This window comes from Herpailurus yagouaroundi, unplaced genomic scaffold, assembly GCF_014898765.1.
Source record: "Herpailurus yagouaroundi ecotype Mexico unplaced genomic scaffold, PumYag 221, whole genome shotgun sequence".
NCBI lineage: Eukaryota > Metazoa > Chordata > Mammalia > Carnivora > Felidae > Herpailurus > Herpailurus yagouaroundi.
Genome location: NW_024412452.1, coordinates 19,447,058 through 19,466,153, shown reverse-complemented (window position 1 = coordinate 19,466,153; position 19,096 = coordinate 19,447,058). Strand labels below are relative to the sequence as shown.

Genomic DNA, 19,096 nt, shown 5'->3' with positions numbered 1-19,096 from the left:
CTCTCTGCTTCTCTTTCTTACAGAGCTTGATACATTACTGAACTCGTATAGACAAAAACTTTAAGTATCTTTGGGTAAACTTCCCCAATGTAGTTCTGAAATTCACATTTAGCCCTGAACCCCAGCATCCGTATGTTGAAGTATGAAATCAGACATCACATCAAAATTGTCACTCATGCCAAGGCAGCTTTCCCTATCAAGTCAGCCTCATCATTCAAAATGACCTATTAAAACTGCAGACCACATCCTAACACTTTGTATTAATTTTTCTTTGATTTTTTAACAATTTAGTGGCTTAAACAGCATGCATTCCTTTTCTGGAAGTGCTACAGAATAATCTGTTTTCTTGCATTTTTGAGCTTCTAGAGGCCAGCCTGCATTCCTGGGCTCACGGCTCCTTTTCTCCATTTTCAAAGCAGTGGTAGGTTGAGTCCATCTCATAGTGAATCACTTAGACTCTGATTCTTCTGCCTCTCTCAACCACATTTAAGGACCCTCTTCCAGATTTAAGGATTACATTAGGCCTGATAATCTGAGGTAATCTTATTTAAAAAAAATTTTTTTAATTGTTTACTTATTTTTGAGAGAGAGAGAGAAAGAGAAAGACAGAGGGTAAGAGGGGGAGGGTCAGAGAGAAAAAGGTAGATACAGAATCTGAAACAGGCTCCAGGCTCTGAACTGTCAGCACCGATGGGGCCCAAGGAACAGCAAGATCATGACCCGAGGTGAAGTTGGACGTTTCACCAACTGAGCACCCAGGCGCCCCAAATCTTTGTATGTTTAAGTCAGATGATTAACAACCTTAATTCCATCTGTTTCCTTAATTCCCCTTTACAACATGATGTAACATATTTACAGATTCTGGGGGTTAGGATGTGGACATCTTTGGGAGTCCATTCTGCCCACTACATACTTTAATATCCTATATTGGCTTCTCACTGTAATTAAAACAGAGATCATACACACTAATATGGCTTAACGAGGCTCTAGTAATTTATCATGTTCCATACTCCTTTACAATTTAGCTGTATTGGCTCTCTGTTATGCAAACCTCCCAATCTTGTTACTATACTAGGGCCTTTGTATGGGTACTTTCCTCTCCCTGGAATCTTCTGTCAATTTACTGCATCTTCACATAGATGACTCCTATCATTCAGCCCTTAACTCAAATAGTACCTTCTCTACTCACCAGTTCTTTGTATTTTTTCCTAGTACTTATCATTAATTGAATGACCTTTAGTTATGTATTTTTGTTTCTTATCTATAGCATTCCTCTTCCTCCCCTACATGCTTGAGAACGCCAAGAGTGCAGTAGGCCTGCAGTGCCAACTATACACTAGGCATTATGGCAGGGCTTAGTGAAATGATAATATCTAAGAGTCATGGTGGTTTTCCCCTTCATGGAGTTTATAGGTTAATGAGGAAGCAGATACTAATCTAATAATCACATAAGAATAAAACTGTAAGTATTATAGTATTATAAGGCTTTATAATTAGGATGTTTTACTATCTGGTAGGACTGGCTCCCCTCCCATAGTTTCTTCTTTGTTTTAATTTTCTATGTGAACTTTAATATCACCTTGTCTAACTCAATAAAAAAGTATGTTGGTCTTTTTATTGGGATTACATTAAATGTAGGTAGTTTAATATAATACATTAATTTAGGGGGAACTGACATCTTTATGATGTTGAGTCATCCTATTCAAGAAGAGGGATATCTTCCCATTCAAGGTCATTTTTATGTCTTTCACAGTGTTGTAAGATTTCTATCATACGGAATTTGCATATTTTTTTGTTCAGCTTATTCCTCAGTATTTAATCTTTGTTGATAAAATACATGGGGTTTTCCTCTACCATTACCATCTCTAACTCATTACTGTTTGTGTATATGAAGGCTAGTGGTTCTTGTACATTAGTTTTATATCTTTCTACCTTACTGTATTTTTAAAATATTTGATTTTACCATTGATTCCCTAGTAGTCTTCTGTTATATTGTCATATCACTGAAAATGGAGATAGTTTTATTTCCTTACCAATTTTTTTTAAAGTTTGTTTGTTTAGGGAGTGAGCAAGTGCAGAGAAGGGGCAGAGAGAGGAAGAGAGAGAGAATCCCAAGCAGGCTCCATACTGTCAGTGCAGAGCCTGATGGCAGGGCTTGAACCCACGAACCAGGAAATAATGACTGAGCTGAAGTAGGACACTCAACCGACTGAGATAACAAGGCACCCCTCCTTACCACTTTTTATTCTCTACTTCAAGGATTGGCAAACTTCAAAGTATAAGATAGTAAATTACCTAGGCTTTGAGGACATACAGTCTCAACTACCAACCCATAAACAATAAATAAATGGGTGTGGATGTGTTCTAATAAAACTTTATTTACAAAAACAGCAGATTTGGATTTGGCCACTGAGCCATAGTTTGCCAACCTTTGATCTAGTTGATTTATCTAATTGTAATGGCTAACTGTAATGTACCTCTAGTACAGTGTCGAACAGTAGCAGAGATAGTGGGTATTCTTGTCTTGTTTCTGATTTTAGTGGAAATGCCCTCAGTGATTTCCCATTAAATAAGATACTAGTATTAGGACTAAGTTATATATATCAAGAATATATCCTTCAATTCCTATTTTCTTGAGGATTTTTTTCTGTCATTTTCAGTGCCTTTTATTAAATTTTAATTTGAATTTATTCCCATTGGAATGCCTTGTAATTTATTTTTCATTTCTAAGATATTTTGCTTCCTTTTGTTTCTTGAATGCACTGAGCTTCCTCTTCCCTGCCTCTCCTCTTAGTTTTCATCTAATTCAGAGTGGGTTTCCAGAGTGCTTGAAGTGTTGTACAGTTTTCTTGTACTTCATGCCTGTTTTAGGGGAGAGAATTTTTCTCAACTGATATATGTTGGTCTACATTTTTCTGCTTCTTTGCAGTATAACTCTATAGAACTCTTCATCTTTTTCCTGTTTATTTTTGTATTGGAATGTATTTTGTGAGATTCTGGTTCATTGGAGCCCTCTGTATAGCTAAGTCTGACACTTGTTTTTGTGGGGTAGATACATAGACCAATGGAACGGAATGGCAAATCCAGAAATAAATCTTCACACGTATGGTCAATTGATTTTGACAAAGGAGTAAAGGCAATTAGATTTTCATATACAAAATAATGAACTTTAACCCTTATATGAGACATAAAAATTAACTCAAAATGGACTTGAATGTAAAGCTAAAATTATAAAACTTCCAGGAGAAAACTTAAGAGAAAATTTTTGTGATTTTCGTTTAGAAAAAGGTTTCTTATATATAAAAGTACAATCAATAAAAGAAAAACTAAATTGTGCTTTACCAAAATTTGAAACTTTTGTACTTCAAAAGACACTGTTAGGAAAATGAGAGGGCAAGCCATAGACTGGGAGAAAATATTTGCAAATCATATTATGTGATAAAGGACTTCAAACTGAGGAATATATAAAGAGGTCTTATAATTCAATAATAAGAGAACTTATTTAAAAAATGGACAACGTTTTGCATAAATATTTCACCAAAGATAAGCTACTGGCTAATAATCACATAAAAATGCTCAACATCACTAGTCATTAGGGAAATGCAAATTAAAATCATAATAAGACACTATACCCGGTAGAATGGTTATAATAAAAAAGACTGACAATACCAACCACAGGTGAGGATATGGAGAAACTGAAACCCTTGTATGTTGCTGACGGGTATGTAAAATGTTAGTCACTTTGGAAAAACAATTTGGTAGTTTCTAAAAACTAACAAGATAAATATAAACTGAGAGCATGATCTATCAGTTCCACCCCTAGATATCTACCCAAGAGAAATGAAAACGTATGTTCCCTCGAAGACTTATGTGAATATTTATATCAACATTATTCATGTAGCCGAAAGCTACAAGTAATTAAAATATCCAGAAGCTGGTGAGTGTATAAACAAAATATGGTATATCCATACAACGGAATACTATTCAGAAATTAAAAAGGAATAAACTAGACACTACAACATGTATGAACCTCAGAAACCATAATGCTAAGTGAAGGAAGGCTGACACAAAAAAAGACAACATATTGTATGAATTAATTTATATTAAGTTTCCAGATTGTATGATATCATTTATATGAAATTCCTCTAGAGGCAGGAAGCAGACACATGACTGGCTCAGGCTGGAGGTAGGAGTGGGAACGGACTGTAAATTATTGGCATAAGGGAACTTTGTGGCAGTGGAAATGTTCTAAAACTACACTGTAGTGGTAGTTGCACAACTTTATACATTCAGCAAACATATTTGAATTGTATACTTACAAGGAGTGAATTTTGTGGTACATGTAAATTATACGCCAGTAATATTGTTTTTAAAAAAGTAAATAAAGAAGTAGGACTGCCAGGTAGTTGAAGATAATAATGGCTGATTTCCTTTCCACCTCTCAGTACTTCCTCTATAAACAGTATAGAACATAATAAGGAAGAAACAAACTGCATGAAAGCCACAGCTTCAGCATGACTTGACAGAGAACTTCCAAACAATTGTAAATAAAATGGAAAAAACGCCAAATGCTAGTGCATGATCTCCAATTCCTGGTGTTCTTAGCATGAACTACACCATGCAACTTGAAGGGATAGTTTTTTTTAAATGCACAGCTTCTGGGGTGGGGTGATGAGTGGGTGAAAAAGGTAGAAAGGGAGAAGCACCTTATGGCAGTTGGGTGTGAAGGAAGAAAGAAGCAAAAGGGGAAAATTTAGGATCCTGCAATATAAAAGGGAGCCAAAAAAATTAAGAGGCCATACAACTCTATCAGGAATGTGTAAAGAGCTTAATTAGACGGTCTTATTCCAGGATCTTCTGGTTAAATTTTTGGCTAGTCTCCCATTCTGTCACTTGACCTAAGCAGGCTAGTAGAACTGTGGCTTTCCCTATTCATTTCCTATCAAATTTGTTACTTTTGCTGACAGTTAGTTTGTTATTTTTATCGATAATAGTGCTGGACAAGGGTTTTTCCATTCAAAAGCTCCACATCATGTCAACTAGCTGGTTTTTCACAGCCGGTACTACCCTAGAACTAACTACAAGGCTGAACTGGACAATTGTTTCCTGGGGATAGGATTTATTCACCTCTAAACTTTGCCATACCTGGAAATTCTCCTTTATTTACTATTAACCAAACTATGTAGTTTGAGGCATTTTTCTCAAGGATGTTTTACGTATGCATGTATAATTGATAGGAAATATGGAATATATATTGAAATATAATATATATGAAAAATATGGCCTCTTCACAGTAATTGCATATAGTTGGGATCCTTACGAGCAGGTATATAAGCTACCGGATAGGGGCCAAATCCTGCCCACTGCCTATTTTTGTAAATAAAGTTTTACTGTAACACAGCCACTCTCATTTATTTATGTAGTATCTATGGCTGCTTTCATACTAAGATGGCATAGTTGAGTGTTGTGATAAAATCTGTATGATCCACAAAGCCTAATATCTGGTGCTTTACACAAAAAGTTTGCTGACATTTGCTTCAAAGCATTATCATAATTAACATAGCTACCATTATAAATAATAATACTTTGTCTAGTATATTTACTTCACATTTATCCTTTATTTTCTCAATAACCCAATATAATCAGCTACATACATATGAGTTATCAATTATCAGATTCCAAAAACTAATGGTAGCCTTCATAACTATGATCATATAAATTATAATACAAACTGAATATACTAAAAATTAACATTTTAATCTAATAATCTCACAATCCTAACATTTAACAACAGAGTAAGACTAGAATTTAGTATCTTATAGTAATTTCATGTTCATGTTGGTTTGCAATAACATTCATTCTAACAATACTCTGTTTACACTCAATTACATCATAAATGCTGTTGCATGAACAAACTACTATAAAGTCGTTGCCATGAGAAAATGCACATTTTGTTCTTTGATATTTTGAAATCTCCTTGCTTAACTATTAGTTTGCATTTAAAAAGGGAATATTTAAATTGTTTAATACTAAATACTTTGTGGAGCACTTTACTCAGTTCAACATATCTTACCTGTTAGAAGAGACATTCCGTGTTCTTTGTTGAATATGTTTATGGACTGAACAAAAGGGAGGGAGGTCATCTGGAAATGTGTCTTCTCCTTGAGGAGCTAAAGATAGGCCAACAAAAGCTTCATTTAGCGTATCTCCTCTGTCCAAAGGCCCCAGGAGTTCTGTTAAAAAATGATCAAGATATAAGTTAAGATCCAATAAAATTTCTGATAACTTCTTCATAAGTATGCTTACAGGAAAATCTTTCACATAGCCCAACGAAACTTAAAAATTTGTGAATTAACTATATAATGCACAGTGGAAATCTTGTAGTCATAGTCCCTCTATGACTTCTGTCATTCTTACACTTAGCTCAACCCAGGGGAATATGGTAACTGAGTAATTAATGTTTCTGAGTTTAGATTTTAAAAATTCACTTGTAACTTCATTCATAGTGTTTTTAGCCAGCATTTTATTAATCAAATATTTTTGTTGTGAACAAATTACTGGAATATTTTATTATATTGGAAAGTTGTGAGAGGTGAATTATTTTACACTCCATATGTTGAACATAATTTGAAAGCAATAAAGGAAAGTATCTTTCTTTTCTAATATTTACTCTTAATTACAATTTTAAAGCGTACAGAGAGTTTGTTATTCCCACATCATACAGATGAAGAAAGCAAACTTTAATATTGGCAACTTTGACAGGGCATTGTTTAGAAAAATTGTGAAACATGACGAAGTTGTGAAAAATATATCTGAAAAACATAAATCTGATTAAAAGCCAAAAACTCTTAGGACTGCACCCTGTGCATGTGTGTATTTTCTTTTTCTTTCTTTCTTTCTTTCTTTCTTTCTTTCTTTCTTTCTTTCTTTCTTTCTTTCTTTCTTTCTTTCTCTTTCCTTCCTTCCTTTCGTTTTTTTTTTGTTTTTTTTGTTTTTTGTTTTTTTTTTTTTTGAGAGAGAGAGCATGAACCAGGGAGGGGCAGAGAGAGAAGGAGACAGAGAATCCTAAGCTGACTCCACACTGTCAGTGCACAGAGCCCGACGTGGGGCTCAGACTCATGAAACCATGACCTGAGCTGAAATCAAGGGTTGGATGCTTAACCAACTAAGCCACCCAGGTGTTCCAACCATGGTAACCATTTTTTAAGTGTGCAGTTCAATAGTATTAAGTATATTCACCTCATTGTGCAACAGATCTCCAAAATATTTTTGCTTTCAAAACTGACACTGTACACCCATTAAAAAACTCCCTATTTATTTCCTATTTCCCTTCTTCTAGGCCCTGGTAACCACCATTTTACTTTTTGTTTCTATAAATCTGACTACTTTAGTACTTCATTTAAGTGGTATCATACAGTATTTGTATTTATGTGACTGGCATATTCTCCTTAGCATAATGTCCTCGTGGCTCATCCATGTGGTAGGATTTCCTTCCTTTCTTAACAATTAAAAAAAAATTTTTTTTTGAAGGGGGGTAGGGTGGGGAGAGAGACAGAATCTTAAGCAGGCTCCATTTCCAGCCTAGACCCCCATGTGCCAGGCTCAATTTCACGACCATGAGATGATTACCTGAACAGAAATCAAGAGTTGGACACTTAACTCACTGAGCCACTCAGGCATCCCCAGGATTTCCTTCCTTTTTAAGGCTGAATAATATCCCACTGCGTGTGTGTGTGTGTACACAGAAACACATTTGGTTTATACATTTGATCGTCCATGGAGATTTGGGTTGCTTCCAGCATTTGGCTACTGTGAATAATTCTTCTATGAAGATGGGCGTGCAGGTATCTTTTTGATACTCTGATTACAATTCCTTTGGATATGTACCTATAAGTGGAGTTTCTGGATCATAGGTAAGGTATATTTTTTTAAAATTTTTAATGCACTGCCATGTTTTTTTGTTGTGGTGGCAACATTTTATAATCCCACCAAGAGCACTCCACAATTTTTCCAGTTTTGCCAACACTTGTTATTTTCCTTTCTTTTTTTTATTATAGCCATCCTAATGGGTGTGAGGTGCTCACATATAACTCACATATAACTATATCTCATTATAGTTTTGCTTTTGCGTCCATAATTATCAGTGATGTCGAACATATTTTCATGTGCCTATTGGCCATTTGATTTTCTTTGTTGGAGAAATATCTATTCAAGTCCCTTTGTCCATTTTTGAATCAGATTGTTTGATTTTGTTGTTGAGTTTTAGGAGTACTTTATCTTTCTGGATATTAAACCCTTACTACATATATACTACTAAATAGAATATATGATTTTCAAATATTCTCTCCTATTCTATGGGTTGCCCTTTTCATTCTGTTGATAGTGTCCTTTGATGAATAAAAGTTTTAAATTTTGATGCAGTCCAGTTTATTTTTGTTGCCTACTTTGGTATCCTATCTAGGAAACCACTGCCAAATCCAATGTCATGAAGCTTTCTCTTTGTTTAATCTCTGTAAGTTGGGTAGTTTAGGTCTTACAATTAGGCCTTTGGTCCATTTTGAGTTAATTTTCATAGATGGTGAAAGTTAAGGGTCCAAATTCATTTTTTTACAATGTTTATTCATTTATTTTGAGAGAGAGAGAGAAAGCATAAGCAGGAAAGGGACAGAGAGAGAGGGAGAGGGAGAATCCCAAACAGGCTCCATGCTGTCAGCACAGAGCCCCACACGGGGCTCAGTCCATTAACTGTGAGATTGTGACTTGAGCCAAAATCAGTAGTTGGACACTTAACTTACTGAACCACCCAGGTGCTCCCCAACTTCATTTCTTTTTAATATGGATATCTAGTTTTCCAAGCACCATTTGTTGAAAAGACTGTCCTTTCCTGCACTGGACTGGGTACCCTTGTTGAAAATCACTTGACCATATATGTAAGGGTTTATTTCTGGGATCTCTTTTATTCCATCAGTCTATATGTCTGCTGTTATGCCAGTACTATTTATTGTTTTGGTTACAGTAGCTTTGTAGTAAGTTTTGACATGAGGAACTGTGAGTCCTTCAGCTTTATTCTTTCTCAAGATTATTTCGGTTCTTTAGGGTCCACTGAGATTCCATATGAATTTTAGGATAGGTTTTTCTGTTTCTGCAAAATATGTCATTGGGATTTTGAGAAGGATTGTACTGAATCTTTAGATTCCTTTGGGATCTAAGGACATTTTAACAGTAAATCTTAACAACTCATGAACAAGGAATGCTTTTTCACTTTTTACTGTCTTCATTTTCTTTCAGTAGTGTTTTCTTCTTTTCAGTGTATAGGTGTTTCACCTCCTTAGGTTTATTCCTAAGAATTTAATTTTTCTTGATTGGATTTGTTTTTAAAATTTTTCTTTATAAATTGTTCATGTTTTAAAAATTAAAAGTTTCTATTTAAATCCCAGTTAGTTAATATACAGTATAATATAGTTTCAGGTGTACAATACAGTGATTCAACACTTTCATACAACACCTGGGGCTTATCACATCAAGTGCACTCCTTAATCCCCATCACCTATGTTACCCATCCCTCCCCACCAATTCCCTCCGGTAGCCTACAGTTCTGTATAGTTAAGGGTCTTTTTCTGATTTGGATGCTTCTATTTATTTTATTTTTTAAAGGTTTCTTTATTCTGGGGAGAGAGAGAGTGAGCTTGTGTGCAAGTATGTGTGAGCAGGGGAGGAGCAGAGAGAGAGAGGGAGACAGAGGATCCAAAGCCAGATCTGCACTGACAGCAGAGAGCCTGGTGTGGGGCTCGAACTCACAAACTGTGAGATCATGACACGAGTTGAAGTCAAACACTTAACTAATTGAGCCACCCCTATTTATTTTATTTCCTAATTGCTCTGGCTGGGATTTCCAGCACCATATTGAAAAGAAATAGAGAAAGAGAGCATCCTTGTCTTGTTCATGATTGTAGAGGAAAAGCTTTCAACTTTTCACTTTTAACTATGATATTAGTGGTGGGCTTTTAATAATTTTAATATGAGTCTTTTTTAATGTCAAGATACTTTCCTTTTCTATTTAGTTTATTGAGTTTTTATTATGAGAGGGTATTTCTGTCCTTCATTCTGTTATTGTGGTATATTACATTAATTTACTTTTGTAGGTTGAACTGTCCTTGCATTCCAGAAATAAATTAGTTGGAGTATAATGTTTTAAATATGCTGCTGAATTTGGTTTAGTAGTATTTTGTTAAGAATTTGCATCAGCATTCATCAGAAATATTGGTATATTCTGTTATTTAATGTTTTTGCCTGGCTTTGGTATTAGGGTGCTAGAAAGTCGGGGAGGGACATTAAAGTATCCCCCAAATTGAGAAAGCACTTTGAGACAGGAATATGAAGGTGGTGATTCCATACAGTATACACAGGTTTTTTCATGGTAACTTATTGATGGGGCAATCAGGTGGGGGAGATCCATGGCAACTACATAGTTATTCTCCAGAAAATCCAGACCTTTGTCCACAGATTTTATTAGAGCTAGGGGACACAAAGAAGGATAGTGTAATGAGATCAGAGGGTTAACATGTACCTCAAAGGGTTTGCATGTACCTAAATGACAGCTAACCTTTTATTAGATCTTGTGGCACCACCTGTGCATCATGAGGGGGAAAGGCTGTGTTATGGCTAACAGATTCACAGGAGGCTAAAACATGCCTTCCACCTCATCCTAGCCTTGGCAGCCTAAGGCATGTATATTAATCTCCAAGGGGCCTGGAACACAAAACCCCAAAAGAGAGGTCATCAAATGAATATGAACAAGATGGTAGGGTCACAGATGGAATTAGTATTGTCAGCACTCCTACATAGAATAATGATGGCTTCATAAAATGAGTATGGGCTGTTGTTTCCTCTTCAGTTTTTTTGTAAAAGTTTGAAGAGGACTGGTGGTCTTCTTTGAATGTGTAGTGGACTTTCCAGTGAAGCTGTCACTGGACTTTTCTTTTTGATTTATCCATTTCTAGGATTTATCCATTTCTTCTAGGTTTTACAATTTGTTGGCATGTAGTTGTTCATAGTAGTTTTAGAATCCTTTTTATTTCTGTGGTATTGGTTGTAATAGCCCTCCTTCTGATATTTATTTTTGAGTTTTCTCTTTTTGTTCTTAATCTAGCCAATGATTCCTCAATTTTTGTTGAAGTTTTTTAAAAAAGCTTTTAGTTTCCTTGATCTTTTCTATTTTTCTGGCCTCCATTTATTTCAACTTTGATGTTTGTTATTTCCTTCCTTTGGCTAACTTGGGGCTTAGTTCTTCTGTCTCTAGTTCCTGAGGTATAAATTTAGGTTGTTGATCTGACATCTTTCTTCTTTCTTAATGTAAATATTTACTGATACAACTTTTCTCTTAGCACTGCTTTTGCTGCATCCCCCAAATTTGGGTATATTGTGTTTCATTTTCATTTGTCTCAAGGTATTTTCTAATTTCCCTTGTGACTTCTTTGAGCCATCGTTTATTTACAAGGGTGTTAATATCCATGTTGTGATGGTGAATCTTATGTGTCAACTTGACTGGGTTAAGTGATGCCCAGATAGCCAGTAAAACATTATTTTTGGGTATGTCTGTGAATGAGTTCAGGAAGCAATTAGCATGTGAATCAGTAGACTAAATAAAGAAGTCTACTAGGTAGGTATCATCAAATCTGTTGAAGGCCCAAATAGAACAAAAAGGCAGAGAAAGGGTGAATTGTGTCTCTGTCTTCTTGAACTGGGACATCTATCTTCTCCTTCCTTCTGATGTTGGAATTCCTCATTCATTGGGCTTTTTCAACTCTGGGACTTGTACCAGTGTTGCTGCCCATCCCCTATCCCTGTTCTCAAGCCTTTGGCCTCAGACTGGGAGTTAAGCCATTGGTGCTTCTGATTCCCAGGCCTTTACACTTGGACTGAAATACACCACCAGGTTTCTTGGTTCTAAAGCTTGCAGATGGTGTACCATGGAACTTCTCAATTTTTATAATCATGTGAGCCAATTCCTACAATAAATCCCTCATGTATCTTGTTATACATTCTATTTGTTCCCTGGAGAAGCCTAATACACATATCTGTACCGAATTTTAAGTTCTCCTTCTGTTGATTTCTAGTTTTATTCCATTGTGTTTGCAAGAGATATTTTCTAAGATTTCAGTCTTTACGTTGTTAAGACTTGGATTTTTGTTTTTTTGTTTTTTGGTTTTTTTTTTTTTTGTTGTTGTTGTTGTTGTTGTTGTTGCCTGACTTAAGGTCTGTCTGGCAGAATGCTCCATGTGCACTTGAGAATAATGTATTTTACACTGTTGTGTGAGTGTTGTATCGATGTCTGTTAGGTCATCTATATAGTGTATACACTATACACTAGTGTATAGTGTGGTTCAAGCCCTCTATGTCCTTTTGATCTTCTGTTTGGTTGTTCTTCTATTACTGATAGAAGGGTGCTGAAGTCTCCTACTGTTGTTTTGTTACTCTCTCTTTCTCCTTTCAATTTTGTCAGTGTTTGCTTCATATATTTAAGAGCTGCTGTGTTTGCTAAATAAATACTTATAATTGTTAGATCCTCCTTGTGAGTTGTGCTCCTTCTCATTATATGATATACTTTTTTGTCTCTTGTGATAGTTTTTGACTTGAAGTCTTTATGGCTGCTATTAGTACAGATAACTTTGCTCTTGTTATTATTTTCACAGAATATATTTTTCCATGCTTTCATTTTCAGCCTATAAATATAAAGTGAGTCTCTTGTATGAAATATATTATTGGATCTTGTTTGTTTAATCCACTCAATCTGTGTTTTTTGATTGAGGAGTGTAATCAATTTACATTTAAACTAATTGACCCAGAAGGACTTACCATTGTCATTTTGTTACTTGTTTTTTGATGTCTTACAGTTTTTTTGTCCTTTATTTCTCTTACTGTTTTTTTTTTTTTGTGTGTGTGTGTTTGACTTTTTCTTTGTATTGATATGTTGTAATTCCTTCTCATTTGCTTTTGTGTGTATTCTATAGTTTTTCTTTTGGATATAATTTTAATTATATAAAGTATCTTAAAAGTTAAAAAATCTATTTTAAACTGATAACTTTAATCACATACAAAACCTTACCCCCTTATGGTTCTGTTCCCCCATTTGTTATTGTTACAAATTATATCTTTATATATTGTATACCTATTAACATAGATTTATAGTTTTTTTAGGGTTTTTGTCTTTTATACTCTGTACAAGAATTAAAAGTGGATTTATGTAACAAACTTACAGTAATACAGGATTCTATATTTGTATTTTTACCTTTACTGGGTAACTTTATACTTGAATAGGACTTCATGTTGCTGTCTAGCACTTTTTGGTTTAATTTGCAGGAGTCCCTAGTATTTTTTTTTTTTTTTGTATAGCAGGTCTAGTAGTACTAAATTCCTTCAGCTTTTATTTATCTGGGAAGATCTTAATTTCTTCTTCAGTTTTTCAGCACAATTTTATAGGACACAATAATCTTGTTTGACAGTTTTTTTCTGTCATTAGCACTCTAGTATATCATCCTGTTTCTTCTGATCAGCAAGGTTTCTGCTGAGAAATCTGATAATCTGTACTTGACAAATCATTTTTCTCTTGCTGTTTTCAAGATTCTCTTTGACTTTGAACAGTTTTGTTATAATTTAGGTCTACTTGTGTTTATGTTAGTTGGAGTTCATTGATCTACAGTTTGTGTCTTCATTTCATTCCTTAGATTGGGAAGTTTTCAGCCACTTCCCAATGTTTTCTCATGTAAGTTCTCTGTCCTTTATCTTTTCCTTCTACGACTGCTATAACACATTTTTAGGACTCTGATGGTGACCCATAAGTCTCTTAGGCTCTCTTCACTTTTTCTTCATTCTGTTTTTTTTTTTTTAATTTTTTTTTCAACATTTTTAATTTATTTTTGGGACAGAGAGAGACAGAGCATGAACAGGGGAGGGGCAGACACAGAATCGGAAACAGGCTCCAGGCTCCGAGCCATCAGCCCAGAGCCTGACGCGGGGCTCGAACTCACGGACCTCGAGATCGTGACCTGGCTGAAGTCGGACGCTTAGACTGCGCCACCCAGGCGCCCCATTCTGTTTTCTTTTTGTTCCTCTGACTCAGTGATTTCAAATGATCTGTGTTTAAGTTTGCCAGTTCTTTCTTCTGCCTAATCAAGTCTGTTTTTGAACTGTTTTGGTGAATTTTTCAGTTCTGTTATTGTATTTTTCAGTTTCAGAATTTTTTTAAAAGTTTCTATCTCTTTGCAGATATTCTCAATTTGTTTATGCATTGTTTTCCTGATTTGTGTAGTTGTCTATGTTTTCTTTAAGGTCACTGATCATCCTTATAACCATTACTTTAAGTTCTTAGGAACTTTATAGATCTACATTTCTTTATGTTCAATTTCTAGGGCTTAATTTTAATGTCTTGATCAGGCCATGTTTCCCTGTTTCTTTGTGTGTTTTATGGTGTTTTGTTGAGATTTTTGTCATTGAAAAAACAGCAATCCCTCCCAGTGTTTATGGACTGATTTTGTTCAGGGGAAGACCTTCACCAAACAGACTGGCTAGAGATTCTGAGGCCTCTCAGACCTTTCCTGATGTGTGTTCTTTGGGGTTTTGTGTGTGTGTGTGTGTGTGTGTGTGTGTGTGTGTGTGTGTGTGTGTGTGTTTGTGTGTCTTGATTTCCCATTTGTTCTCAGATTTCATTTTCTATTGAATTCTTCTGCCCTTATTCTCTTGCTCTGCCTAGTGCCTGCCTGCATGACTTGAGAGCCTCTGATATTCAGTGCACCAAGGCACTCACTTCTGTTTTCACTGGCCTCCAATCTGATATCTAAACTATGCTGCTGTCATTCTTACTAACATCTCAAGCCAGGCAACACAGAAGTCAGTTCCTTGTACGCTTCCCAGAGAAGCCAGAATACTGTACTTAAGTTCCACTCTATTTCTTCTGTCTCAAGGAAGGGGTTGGTTACTCGGTGATATTCTTCCTATTGTACCACCCTACTGAGGTGAGGAATGGTGTGTATGGTGAGCAAAATGCAATGAGTTCTTTTACTCCTTCTGAACCACCCCTTTTCTTGTTTATGCATTGGTGTGGGTGCTATGGCCCCTCACTATTTTCTAGAGTTCTCACAAAGGTATTTTATTCCTCATAGCTGTTAGGTTGGTGTCTTCATGGGAGAACAAGGGTCTGAAGCTTCCTAGTCCACCATTTTGCTGAAGCTGCTCCTTCCACAGTGAAGTCACTAGTTTCCATACTGCCTAAAACTATAACAGGTAATAACTAAATAGCTTTCATGTAGGCAAAGAAGACTATTTACTTTCACATTGAGTCCTATTCCCAATTACCCTGTTACCAATTTTCTTTTCTTGTCCATTACAAAATACATATGGCTTGGATTATCTCCTTCCAATAATTTGAAGTAATAAATTCTGCTTGGAGATCTGTTAGTATTATCTTAAGGATGAAAATGTTTGTAGAAAGTACTTGTATCATAAGCAAACTTATTTTGTAGAATACCATTACATGTGCCATAACATTTTTACTCTTTGCTTACTAATAAGGCTGAAATGAGACTGTATGGATCTCTGACAATAAATGGAGTTCTGAGGTGGTTCTGTTTTCAAATGTGAAAATAGGCTTTGGTTATTTGTATAAGCAAACTTTTATTGAGAGTCGGCTCCATGTAGGTTGCTCTACTGAGTAGGGGATATAAACATGAAGAAGACATAAAGGCTGTCCTTGATGAGATTACAGTTTGATAACAGGGTAGGTATGCTTCCATTGTGCTTTCTTGAATATAAAATGAAAGTAAAATCAACAGTAGCAGCAAATGATTATTGTTGCAGTTGGGGGAAATGTCAGCAGGAGAGAACCTTTAAAAAAAAAAAAGGATCGCTTTTGGGGCACCTGGGTGGCTCAGTCGGTTAAGCACCCAACTTCAACTCTGGTCATGATCTTGCAGTTCGTGGGTTAGAGCCTTGCATCAGGCTGTGTGCTGAGAGCTCAGAGCCTGGAGCCTGCTTCGAGTTCTCTGTCTCCCTCTCTCTGCCCCTCCCCCATTCATGCTCACTCGCGCACGCTCTCTCTCTCCCAAAAATAAATAAACATTTAAAAAATTTAAAAAAAAAAAGGATTGTTTTAACAGTATTTATTCTTAACTACTATAAGGCAGATGGTCTTAGATTATAGCTATATTAGTGTGGTTTTACTTAAAAATATAATAATGAGCTTACTAAATTTCAGGGAATGTTATAGGCATGACTAGTAGTTTGGCTCCACCTAGTAAATAAAGGATAAAGCCTTAAACTAACAAACTACCAAGCGGCAGAATTTTGTTTGGGATGGAGCCAGAGGACAGAGTATGGAGAGGTTATATCCTTAGTGATCTATTACTTTATAGTGATACGTTTGTGTTCAGTAGGCAGAGTGAATATGGGTTTGGGCTAAGAGTCAGTGAATTGGGTAATCTTAACTGTCTGCCAGAAGCAGGAATTACCTACAATTTTGTTTTGTTTTCCTATAACAAAGAGTTTAAACTGGTAGTCCATATGCTAAATTCAGTTTATAGATGGAGACATGTATATAATTATCTTCTAAAAATAAAGCTTATTTAAAAGAAAAAACACCAAAAACCTAGCACTTCTTAAAGAATTATGTCTGGGGGCTTTCTAAATTGTTTAAAAGATCAGTATGAAGAATTCTTGTAAACAGTTCTTACTTGCTCTATGTCCTTTTAACTTAAAAGGCTTTGTATTATAATTGCTCTGTAAATATCAGAATTTTCTGTATATTGTGCAGTGCACACAAAGAAGCTGTCAAATGGCTTACCTTGTACTTATCAACTTGTTTATTTTCATGCCTCCAAAAAGCTGTATTTTTTTACTAGAGCAGCTGCTACTTTGTAAATATTTTAATGGCTTCTGTTAAGTAGAACTGTCAGTTTAACAAACAATATCATATAAGATTTTCACTCTTCCATGTATTGCACATCTTGAAATGTGTTTTACCCTGAAAACCTTTGGGAGATTTTAGACTGGAACGGACATCTCCTTTGAAGGCACATAGCCAACAAAAGAAGAGAGAGATTTAAAGAACCGTGTATAAGATAACCAAGGAAATAGTGCCATTTATTTCAGAAGACCAGTGTATGACAGCAATAAGTTCTCTTAGCTCTTATCTCCTTTTTTGAACTCAACTACAGATTTAAACACTGTTCAAATTAATGAACTACTGACTCAGGCAATATGATAATTACTGACCTTTATCTGAGTTTTATTCTAGGTTGTGCCATCTGGTCTTGGGTAGGTCATCTAACTTCTCAGATTGTTGGTGAGGATTTTAGAAATGGGTATCTTGTATATTGTTGATTGTATATTGTTAGTAAATCAATACTTGAAGGGAAATTTGGCGGTGTCCATAAAAATATTTCCTTTTGGACTCAATATACTATACTTTGAAATTATCCTCTATAAACACTAGCATAATGTGTACAAAGATATTTACAAGAGTACTTTTATTTATGCCAGCTTGTTATTTAAACATAAACACACCCCACAGTTATCTTGTTATGGAATTTCAACATGTCTGAAACCAGAGAGAACAGAATAATGATCCCTTAGCTAATTCTCCATCATCCAGCTTCAGTAATTACCAGTTATGGTCAATCTTGTTTCTTCTCAATCCTCTACCATTCAATACTCTACCACTGGAATAATAATTGAAGCAAATCCTAGACAGATCATTTTATTTGAAATATTTTATATTGTATCTCTTTAAAAATAAGTGCTTCCCTTTTTTATTAATTTTTATTGAAGTATAATTAATACATATTAGTTTCAGGTGTACAGTATAATCATGAAATAATTTTATGCATTACTCAGTGCTTATCAAGGTAAATGTACTCTTTTTAAAATTTGAAAATTTTTAATGTTTATTTTTGAGAGAGAGAGAAAGACAGAGACAGAGTGTGAGTGGGGAAGGGAGAGAGAGAGAGGGATACACAGAATCTGAAGTAGGCTCCAGGCTCTGAGCTGTCAGCACAAAGCCCAATGCAAGGCTCCAACTCATGAACTATGAGATCATGACCTGAGCTGAAGTCGGATGCTTAACTGACTGAGCTACCCAGGTGCCCCAAGGTAGATGTACTCTTAATCCACTTTATTTTACCCATTCCACCCATCCACTTCTCTGGAAACCACCAGTTTGTACTCTGTGTTTAAGAGTCTGTTTTCTTGTCTCTTTTTCTTCTTTGTTCGTTTCTTAAATTCCACATGAGTGAAATCACATGGTATTTGCCTTTCTCAGACTGACTTGTTCCACTTAGCATAATGCTCTCTAGCTCCATCTGTGCCCATCCAGGCAGAAGTTCATTCTTTCTTATGACTAATATTCGTGTGTGTGTGTGTGTGTGTGTGTGTGTGTGTGTGTGTGTATGTGTGTGTGTGTACACACACACATCTTCTTTATCCATTCATCATAGACACCTGGATTGTTTCTGTAGCTTGGATGTTATGAATAATGCTGTAATAAATACAGGAGTACACATATCTTTCTGAATTAGTGTTTTCATTTTAAGTAGAAGTACTGGATTGTATGCTATTTCTACTTTTAATTTTTTGAGGAATCTCCATACTGTTTTCCACAGTGGCTATACCAATTTGCATTCCCATCAGCAATGCACAAGGGTTCCTTTTTCTCTATATCCTTGCCAATATGTTACTTGTCTTTTTGATTTTAGACATTCTGACAGGTATAAGGTTATACATATGTCTTTGTGGTTTTCATTTGATGATTAGTGATGTTGAGTATCTCCGTGTATCCATTGGCCATCTATATGACTTCTTTGGAAAAATATCAATTCAGGTCCTCTGCCTATATTTTAATTGTATTATTTGTGGGGGGTGTAAAGTTATATAACTTCTTTGTATATATTTGATATTAACCCCTTATTGGATATGTCACTTGTAAATACCTTCTCCCATTCAGTAGGTTATTTTGTTGATGGTTTCTTGCATTGTGCAGAAGCTTTTCATTTTGGTGTAGTCCCAATAGTTTAATTTTGCTTTGGTTTCCCTTCCCATGTCAAAGTTA

At 35.4% G+C, this 19,096-nt stretch overlaps 1 protein-coding gene across 3 annotated transcripts in view; it reads right to left on the bottom strand.

The window, feature by feature from the left end:
• The window catches only part of WDPCP (WD repeat containing planar cell polarity effector), a 389,996-nt gene that overhangs the window by 49,848 nt on the left and 321,052 nt on the right, over window positions 1-19,096 (bottom strand). For 2 of the 3 annotated variants that reach the window (XM_040458282.1, XM_040458283.1), the window contains one exon: window positions 6,074-6,233. In XM_040458282.1, the coding sequence (XP_040314216.1) occupies window positions 6,074-6,233 (160 nt within the window). Of the gene's footprint in view, window positions 1-6,073; window positions 6,234-19,096 lie in introns of those variants that run through there. The other variant, XR_005785465.1, reaches the window with a different exon arrangement.